The sequence below is a fragment of the Adiantum capillus-veneris genome, chromosome 9 (genome assembly GCF_014529385.1).
Source record: "Adiantum capillus-veneris isolate H3 chromosome 9, ASM1452938v2, whole genome shotgun sequence".
Classification (NCBI taxonomy): domain Eukaryota; kingdom Viridiplantae; phylum Streptophyta; class Polypodiopsida; order Polypodiales; family Pteridaceae; genus Adiantum; species Adiantum capillus-veneris.
In genome coordinates, this window is record NC_140939.1 from 43,904,658 (window position 1) to 43,914,871 (window position 10,214).

The 10,214-nt window shown below is 41.4% G+C and overlaps 1 protein-coding gene across 1 annotated transcript; it reads left to right on the forward strand.

Moving 5' to 3' along the window:
- The first annotated feature begins 4,334 nt into the window (after nucleotides 1-4,334).
- LOC147450423 (uncharacterized) lies at nucleotides 4,335-5,176 on the forward strand. The gene has a single exon (XM_086520716.1). It carries the CDS (start codon nucleotides 4,422-4,424, stop codon nucleotides 4,686-4,688), a length of 267 nt encoding a protein of 88 aa, XP_086376842.1. The 5' UTR covers nucleotides 4,335-4,421; the 3' UTR covers nucleotides 4,689-5,176.
- Nucleotides 5,177-10,214: the final 5,038 nt, after the last annotated feature.

A 10,214-nucleotide genomic window follows, 5' to 3' on the forward strand; every position in this document is an offset into this window, starting at 1 on the left:
TGCACACCATCTGCAAAATCCAACTTTGCATATACAACTTCAACTATGTCTTCATCATTAGCCTGTAAGAAGGTAGCATCCTGCACAATAAATTCATCAATCACAATTCTAACTTTGATCGTACTTGTCCTCGAATATCTATGTAATCTGGTGGACTTGAACTCTGTTCTTGATAGCATTCATACTGCTCATAACGTACTTGCACAATACCTTCTTTGAAATACTCCCAATCATCATTGCAAGCCTTGATAACTTCTTGAATCTGCTCTTTCACATCTGAACTCACTAACTGATCAAAATATTTGATCATCAACTCTTTTGGTATCCCTCTTACCTTGGTCTCCAGCTCGTAGCACTCTAGGTAGCCCTGTGGATCGTATCCATCAAAGAGTCGTCTCTCGTCGTATACTGCATCTAAAGCTGCATCCAAAGCTTCATCGAGTTGATTTTTCTTCTTTACAGTCTCTATTTCAAGCAGAGATCCTTGAACCATTGAAGCATCTTTGAAAAATCTGGAACTGTTGACTTATCATCAAAACCGTTCGCACTTAATTCTGTAATCATCTTCATCATCTGCTCTAAATTCTCCATCTTTACCTCCCACCCCGGCTCGTTTCACGTCGGGTTCACCAAAGATGTCGGGGGATATGTGTTCGCTACGTGAGCCGGGCAGGCGCCGGGTCTTTGGCTGTGGGAGGTGTGAAAGAGAGAACAAGAACAACTGATAACTCTGGCAATCACCGCAATCATCAATTAATTGATTAACACATCTGAGTACAACTTAATCTCTAGCCAAGGCGGGCTGTTAACAGCTCCGTCACTTGGATCATCTGCTAACTAGGAGCTTAAGCTCCCGTTTACAAGATTAACCAGGCCGTTAACGACACCGGACTTAAGAAAATGCTTAATCAACTTCGGACTGATGTCGGTGATGAGATTTCCTTCTGTCGCATTATTTGCCTCATTTACCTCATGGATTTTGCAAGCTTCGATTCTGCTCATTGTTTCAATTATCAAGCTTCAATTCACTCCATTAATTGGCGTTCTCATGCTCTTGACCTCTTGCTTCCTTTATTGCTTTAGTTCCCCGCTCTACTTTCATTTGATGAGCGTATTCTGTGTAACTTAAATTCCTCAGTTTGGTTGCCCTATTTCTCTCTCCTTTCTTAACTCGCTTGAGAGAGAGAGATAGCCTTGCTCGGTCGTCAGAGCTCTATTTCGAGAGCCTTCCTTCGAGTCTTGATTCAAGCCTTGCTTTGAGTCTTGCTCCTTGCCTTTGTCTATTGAACTAAGTCCGGAGTTCGAGGAGAGAGTGCGAGAGAGAGAAAACCTTCACTACCTTTGATAGCCGAGGACAAGAGAAGAAGGAGAGTTTTGCCTCCCTTCCGAGCTTCCCCCGCTCCTTTGCTCTCCTTCGAACTTCCCTCACCTCTCCTTGCCTTCGAGTTCCTCTCGCATGCAAGAGTCCCTCGGCTGCTTTGCTTGGCCGCCTCCTCGTTGCTTACCGAGCATGAGAGTGAGAGTGAGAGAGTACGCTATGCTCCGAGGATGAGAGCGAGGGAAAGGTATCTTTTCTCCTAGCTCCTTGCTCCGAGCCCTTCCCTCTTTGCTTACCACTCTTCCCTCGTTTTCTTCTCCACACGCTTTTCATGCAAAAATAATCCCCTCTATTAATAGCATGCATCCTCCCTTAGCAACGACGGCGCCGGCGTTGCTAGGGAGGCATAAAAATGCTCTGCTGCTGACGTGGCAACTCGAAAATCCACCAGCGCGAAATTCGCTGCAAGTGGGATCAAAACTGTGCGCGCTACCGAGTTCTGCATCTTTTGCTTCTTCTACGGCGGCGTCCGAGCATCACCAAGCTCTCTGTGAGCTCGTCAATCCCTGCGCAGTCTACTGCGCGCTGCCCTCTTCGCCATTTCCTTTTTCTTTCACATTTCTTGAGTGGCCATTGGCCATGCCCTTAATTGGGCGGCCATATCTCCTAAGGTTATTGGCGGGCGGCCTTAGCACTTTGTAAAGGCACCACACTTGGGCATACATGCCGGCCATAGCCGTTATAAGGGTACCACATTTGGCATACATGCCGGCCAATCAACACACTCCATTAGACGACATTTCGAACAATGAGCTCATCAAGAGCTTTTTGTGCTTTCGTAGCGGCACCACATTAAGTATGCTTATCAAGCAAGGCATGTTTTCGTAAAGGCGCAACTTTTGGTGTCAACATTCAACCAATATTTTGCAAGGCACGACAAATTTCTCCAGTAGCCGATGTTGAGCAATCTCATCATGAGTCTCGTTGTCCGTATCGAGGTCTTGAACAGCAAGAGACACCTCTTTAAAAAAAAATCCCACTCAAGCACTTATTGTGTGCTCTGAAGTGCATCACATCCGGCATACGTCTTAACCAAAGCACTGCTACCTCGAGCACTTTTTCTACTATATTGAAACCGTGGCTGTAACTAAAAACTCCAAAATGGCACACCGACTGCGCGGACCGGACTGGTACAGAACCGGCCCCCGGTGAATCTTTAACAGCCAATATCTTGGCAACCGTAAATCCGATTGCTGATCTGAAAAGACCGACGTGCTCCACAAAGTGAGCACTTCAGGCCCGTGCATTCATTTCATTTCTGTCACCTCAACTATAGTTGCCCAATTCGGCACGGATCTGCATTAACTCAAACTTGAAAGTGCCATAACTTCTTCACTGTAGCTCCAATCGATGAGCCGTAAAGACAGGCTGGTAGAGCAGTTCAAGCACTACAGTTCTAGATCATAATCTCTCATTTGTGGTCACTGCAAGCATACTCATTTTTGGCATCATTGAGGCATCTGTTGGCCCTTTTAAGCCGCATTTGACATACATTAATCATTAGACTTGGCCTGTTAACAAGCCCTCATCACTGACCGTTAATCAAGTAGGCTTCAAAGAAGCTTAGCTTTCATTTCTCTGCTCTTTTTCTCATCATGGCAGCGGAGCTGCACGACACCGTCAAGCACCTCCTTTACTTGCTCCACCACCCTAGCCTTGAAAATTGTCAAGAGAAAGAGGAATTCCTTCTAGATTCCAACTGCATTGCTTGACACTAGATGACCCCCAACTTCCAATCAATGAGTCCCCCTTGCACGATGTGTCTCAATTAGTGGCTAGGGTTGAAGTGCCTACGCTAGGTAGGCATGTTGTGTGCAATGAGTGAGATACTCTATCAAAGCCTTCATGCATGTCAATGTAGCTAGTAGGGGGTACCACTTTTTTAATAATGCAATTTGAAGGGATTCACTTGTGAGAACTTGCTTTAATTTTCTTGTGAGCGAGTGCTAGGTTGCATGAGAAATTGAATGTTGGGTTGCATACCAAATTGCTAGTGCGGGGACGCATGCAATTTTTTTTGGGTATTTTGTAGAGCCAATTAGTGATGATGTTAGTTGCATGGACAAAAAATTGCCCAACTTCAAGAATTTGGATCACCAAATTACCCATAAAAAAGAATTGAATGTCCGCTCCAAATGATATGTTCTAGCGATCCATACTCTGTCCATGTGATACAGATGCTTACCTCTCTCTCTCTCTCTCTCTCTCTCTCACACACACACACACACACGCACACACACACACACACACACACACACACACACACACACACACACACACACAGAGGATAGATCTATGTGGTGTCTTGGGAATGTTTCCTAGTTCAGACGAGGTGGTGGCATGCGAAATAGCGGCATGAGTCTTGCGTGGAGAAGTCTCATTCGCCAAAAAATTTATACCTCATTTTTGGACCCACATGAAGAATGGTGAGCCACTCTATCCCAAATATTGCAGTACCGCTCACTTTTTAGCGTGAAACGCGGTACATGCTGGTTGAACTCACGTCAATGCGTTCACAGGGTTCAACCACACCACTGGGCTATAGCTCAATGGTTGAGAATGACACTCAATGAAAATACACGAAAATATGTTGTTGCCTTCTCTTGTGAACCGGGGGGAGGAGAAAGTTGTAGAGCGGGCTGGTCTAAACTCGGCTTTACTACGTTAAAATCTCTCTTTTCGCGCGGCGGGGGGGGGGGGGGAAAGAAGAGAGTTGACAAAAAAAAAGCGTGAATGAGAATGAGAGAGAGAGAGAGAGAGAGAGAGAGGAAATTATCACGATCCACGATTTGGAGTTCTATATGAGCCGTCGATGACTTTCAAAGCTCTGTCTCTCTGCGTGCGCAAACAGCTGGCGTACTTACCTCGACACGTTGGAAAGGGAAGCAAGCGGTTTTAGAAGAACCCCCTAGCGGTAGGCTAGGCTAGCACACAACATTTGAAGCCCTTAAAAACGTCGTGACTCTGTGATAACGAGCATTCAGCACTCTCTCTCTCTCTCTCTCTCACTCACACGCACGCACGCACGCACGCGCACAGAGCTATGGATCGCCTCAGCGCAGCCATCCCGAATGTGGCCAAATGCATCTCGAGGAAGAGACAGGAGACGCTCGCCTTGAAAAAGAATGCACAGCGTCGTTCTTCTTCATCTTCATCTTCTTTGGATCTGCAGCATGGAGGAAAATCGGGCACGCAGGCATCGGCAAGCAGAATGCCCTCTTGGACGAGAAGCAGCAGCCCTGCTGATGAGGTAGCGCACGATCCCGTCCTGCAGGTGCTAATGCGTCAGGTACTCGTTCAGCTGGATTAGCCTCAAGCCCCTTAATCTAGATGGATTAGCTTGAAGCCATTTAATCCGCCAGCCAAGTCTATGTTAGAGACTTCAATTCTTGTATATACAGGGGCCCCCATCAAAACAAGACACTGCCAATAAAATCTGTTATCGGGTAACAAGGAGACCTGGAAAGCTCTTTTGAGGCACTGAATTTGTGTGGGAGAAATAGACCCAATCTTCACTTTGGCATGGAAACTCCCTCTTCAGCATTTGCGACGGGAGTTCAAACCCTGATCTGGGCTACCTTGCAAAAGGCCTCGAGGGGTTCACTATATAATCATAGTAATGTACCATATGAGCTGCAACAAGAGGGGTTTAACTTTGAGCATTAGAGATACATTACCAAGAGGGGGGCCCATCTTGGTAAAAAAATTATGTAATTTTCAATCTCATTTATCTTGAAACTTCCTTGAGGACTGTATGGAATGAGCTTACACGATTTCAACAAAAACGCTTGAATCTTAGGAGCAAAGGGGCAAATAGACTACATGGCTAGTGCACTATGTTTGTGATTTTTAAGACAATCTCTCCAAAACCAAAGTAGGGCTATGTAGTACTTTGATCGGGTATCACAAAATTGCTTCAATGAGCTTGCTATACAAATGAGATTTTGGTATTTGAGTCTGTACTAGAAGATTGTATAGTGCTACAACAATTCAATTCCAAGAAAAAAACCTTGCAATTTCAATTTTTACATTTCCAATCTATCATGATAGTCATAGTGCTCCAAAAGATTATTAACTACATGCATTTAGATGTCCCCTAGTATTGGGGACTCCACTTGGTATCTAAAGGATAGGTTGAATCCTTGGAAGTGGCTTTCATCTCTATAATAGCAAACCATACTTTGATCACCATGCTATTGGCTATCTTGAAACCATTTGATCTTGGTGAGAGATTAACATATGCATGCAGATGCTCAATCTTTGAGGAGCATGTGATTTTGGAAATTACAAGCATGAAATGTACATGCTGGGATTAACGAGAGGAAGATTATAGATGGTTGAGGAAGGTTTTGTGCATCGTCCGCTAGGTATTGAGAGAGGAGGATTATGGATGGTTGAGCCTAGGCTCTGTGCATCATATGCTCAAGGTGAGATTAATAAGGGACACGGATTATGGATGGTTGAGGAAGGCTATATGCATCATATGCTAAGGTGTTGTTGCAAAAGGCCAATAAAGGCTGAGGTGCACTTGAGGCCCACCAAGAGGATAATGATTCTCCATAGAGTGGGTGACAAATCAATTGCTTGTATACTCGCAGATCTAGCAATTTTTCATCTTTCTTTTTGTTCCAATCATACTCATCTTGTGCGAGTCGAAGAAAACATCCTTATGAGTGCACATAGTTGCATGTCCGCACTTGAACCTATGACATCGGTCATAGAGACCGAGCTTCTCTTGCCAACAAGTGTGGAAGTATGCTCTCAAAGGCTTTAAAAATTTCCCCATAATCGCTTCTAGCGACGTGCAAACCTATGCTTCACTTACCAAGTGTGGAAGTGTGTGCCCTCAAAGGATTTGGTAAGTTAAGTAGATCTTACATACAATACTGTTTTATTTAATTTGAAGATGAAGTCATGTTGAGGAATTTAATTTCATTTACAAGTGAGGTTGCTTATGAGTCTCCAACACAAGACTTTAAAGGCACTTAATGAATGAATGGTCTGCAAAGATTTGTAATAACTTGGAGGGACTCCCAAGTGTACAAATTAAGTCAAGAACCTTTTGCTTCTAGGAGGCTTAGAGGAGTGTGTTGAAATTTTTTCTCCTTGAATCCAAGTAATCCATATAAAAAACAAGAATCATCGAGAGTACATGGAGGCTTTTGGACATGTGAGTCCTAGCTCTTGGCCTGACATTACTCCCTCCTTGGAGAAGCGTTTTTGTTCTGAAAAACAAAAGTGGTAATATCTTCGGAGCAATCCCAAACTCCGAGCGAACTTTTTTGAGCGATGATAAAACCGAGTGAGTTAGTGAGAGGTACTTGATCAAAACACTAGTGTGTGAGAGGTACTTGATCAAAACACACATAGCCAAGAGTTCCTCTAAGTCACTCATTTCTTCACTTGAGAGACTAAATAATTGGCCCTAGATATCCTAAAGATGGTGATTGATTTTAAAAATAGATATATGCTTAGCAAGAGGTAGGTGCTACCAAGCCTGAAACTAAACTGGATAACTGTTCTTTCTTGTAGTTTTTTGCTAGCAAGTAAAAGAAACCTTGTAACTTTTCCATTGCCCAAAGGAATTTTGTAAGTTTATGAAAATTAATTTTTCCAAACATTGGTCTAACATTGCTGACATACTGCCTGCAGGCTTTCCTGTGCATCAACGCTCGACCTGGCACACAACCCTCCCCCCCTTTACTTTTGCACTGTATTTGAATATTTTCCAACTCTGCTTAATTATAGTAGACCTTGGTATTTTTCAACTCTTTGCTCATGGGGAAATCTTATTAGCCGACTATCGTGAATATTTTAGGGTGTTGCTCTCTCTCTCTCTCTCTCTCTCTCTCTCTCTCTCTCTCTCTCAGCTTGCTTCTGCAAAACCTGTGATGAATAGGTGGTAGGAAGCGTTTCCATCCCAGTGTGGCGTTATTGGGGAGGCAGGCTGAGATTGTTGTTGTGCGCAAGACACGATGAGACTTTGCTAGTTGTTGGCTAATATTGGTGAAAGATAGGGTGAGAATCGAAATCGCTAATGATAATTTTTTGTTGACAAGAGATGCAGTCGTTCCATCCAACTCTCTCTCTCTCTCTCTCTCTCTCTCATTGCATATTAAAAAAAGACAAAATTATCAAAATACCCCTCTAGTTTGTGAAAATTCCCAAAATATACCCCAATATTTTGTCATAAATTCCTAAAAAGCCCTTCAAAAGTTTTAAAATTACCAAAATACCCTTGGGCATTTTAGTAAGAAGACCGATTTTCTATAAATACAAGAACACATAAGTTTTAGAGATGAATTGCTTCATTATTTTTAAACATAATTAACTGTTTTTGCTAGGTAATTTGTGACAAATTACATGCTAAGCATTCAAAAACGGACCTCAATTGTCAAAAAGAAAATCATAAAATCTTGAACAATCTGACCAAAATAGATACAAGGGTATTTTGAGAATTTTTGAAATTTGAAGAGTATTTTGGGAATTTCCACAAATTAGAGGGGTATTTTGATACTTTTCCCGAGAAAAATCTCTTTCAAAGGGTTGCCATGGTTGCACTGGCCTAGACCCTTTGAGGGAGATATATATTTTTTAAACACATTGTAATACTCAAACAAGAAAACTTTATGCACTTGCATTTAGTGAAGGAAAAGTCTATCACTTTGTAAGAGAGAGTTTAAAAAAAAGAAACCTCGCGATCCTTCGAGGGAGGTTTCTTTTTTGGCTTTCTAAACGATACCCTTAGTGTTGTGTTGTGTTAGGGAGACTTACCTTTCATTTCACATCCTGACATGATGGAGACTTACCTTTCATTTCACATCCTGACATGACTTTACTTTTCTTGAATTCTATTGTTTTCACTGTTTCTCGCGATCCTTCGAGGGAGGTTTCTTTTTTGGCTTTCTAAACGATACCCTTAGTGTTGTGTTGTGTTAGGGAGACTTACCTTTCATTTCACATCCTGACATGTCTTTACTTTTCTTGAATTCTATTGTTTTCACTGCATGAGACCTTTCATTTCACATCCTGACATGTCTTTACTTTTCTTGAATTCTATTGTTTTAGAATGCTAAAGTGAAGCTTCACCTTGCATAAATATTAGTAATTTTACACACGTACACATGTTTTTTTTTGCATTCTATTGTTCTAGAATGCTAAAGTGAAGCTTCACTTTGCATAATTCTAATAAATTCTATACACATACATATATATTAATTAGTTCTATTTATTTCACCTTTCATTTCTCAACTTCACATGGCTTTACATTTCTTGTATTTTATAGCTTGATTCCAATCAGTGTTAACGTTCGAAAAAGTCTCTTTTATTAAGCGACTGCTGATCGAGTTTCTTCCTCACAAAGAAGAAAATCAAAAATACTAGCAGAAATTTTGAGATTTGTAAAATTTTTGGACGACTTTTTCACATATTTCATCGGTTTTACTTACGTTTACCATGGTTTACAGTTAGCCAGTCTCGATTTTCATTCGGCTAAGACTAAGCTGAGGCAATCCTTTCACAAACACTAATACCAGTTAAATTCAACCTAACAATTTTATCACTTTTTTATTGTTTTTGAAAGCTGTCGTGACCCTTTCACTTGTTTTCTTAAACTTTTAACTCTCTCTTTTGGAATGAATACAAAGTGAAAGCAAAAGTACATACAAAAGTGAATACACACTCAAGCACATAGACTTTTCTTTTTAGAGTTCTACAATGTGTCTACAAAAAAAGTGATCTCCCTCAAAGTGTGTGCACCAAGCGCAAAAGGGTATGCACTTGTTTTCGAAAACAATGTGTCTCAATATAATATCTTGCCGTTTTCAATTTAAGAAATGCGAGTTGAGGGCAAGGGGAACAAGAGAAATTCCACCCCAAAACAAAGAAACATATTGTAAAAATTTATGAAAATAACCTAAATTTTTAAAATTTCTTCGTCGCAATTTCAAGAAAGGGAAGTTTGTATATTTGAGAAAATGGTTTTTCCTAAACATTGGTTTGCACCTTGCACCTAATGCACACCATTTGAGGAAGAGATTTTTTTACGACGAAGAGAGAGAGAGAGAGAGAGAGAGAGAGAGAGAGTCTCACTTAATTTGTTTCAATTTTTATACACATTGAAGAGTTTTTTTTAAAAAAAGGGTCCATTCACTTTCGTATTTTAGAATGGCTTGTAAGTTTCTTATAACACGTGGACACTTGTCCACTCTGCTTTTGCAACTGGTCATTAATGATCCTGTCACATTGGACTTGAAAACAAAATTCGTGCATTTTTTGTAGCAAGTGGGAGTAGCTCAGGTGGTTAAAAATTTGGCCTAGATGATATCTGTCAGGATTCAACATATCTGAAATGAACTCCTGCGTGCACTATTTGTAGTTGGCTACTGCTTGGAGAACATTGTTGAGGGTGTGAGACCATCCTTCTGACAAGGTAAGGAGGTCAACTTTGTTCTTTCCATCTGCAAATGATTGGCTACCACCTATGTGCTTCCCTGCCCTGCTATGACATGGCTACCACCTTCGTATGGCATGCATGCACTTCCCTGCCCTAGTATGACATGTGCCCAAGACAAATCACTCTTCTCATTCAAAAGTAATATGAACTCTCTCTCTCTCTCTCTCTGATGGAGAAGAGGGCACAACAATTAGGCTTATCACAATTTTAAGAGTCTTACGGATGAATATACGCCATCCTAAGGAATGTTACCCGTTGGTGAATTTTAAAATTCAATAGTTTGTGTAATAATTATCTAGTTACTATAAATATTAAAAACTCTCTCCTCGTCATGTTTTTGCCAAACTAATAAGCCTCATCCACACATATACCTTGTCTAGC

Excerpts from the sequence above, each read along its gene's own strand:
- LOC147450423 (XM_086520716.1), top strand. The coding sequence starts at position 4,422 with ATGGATCGCCTCAGCGCAGCCATCCCGAATGTGGCCAAATGCATCTCG.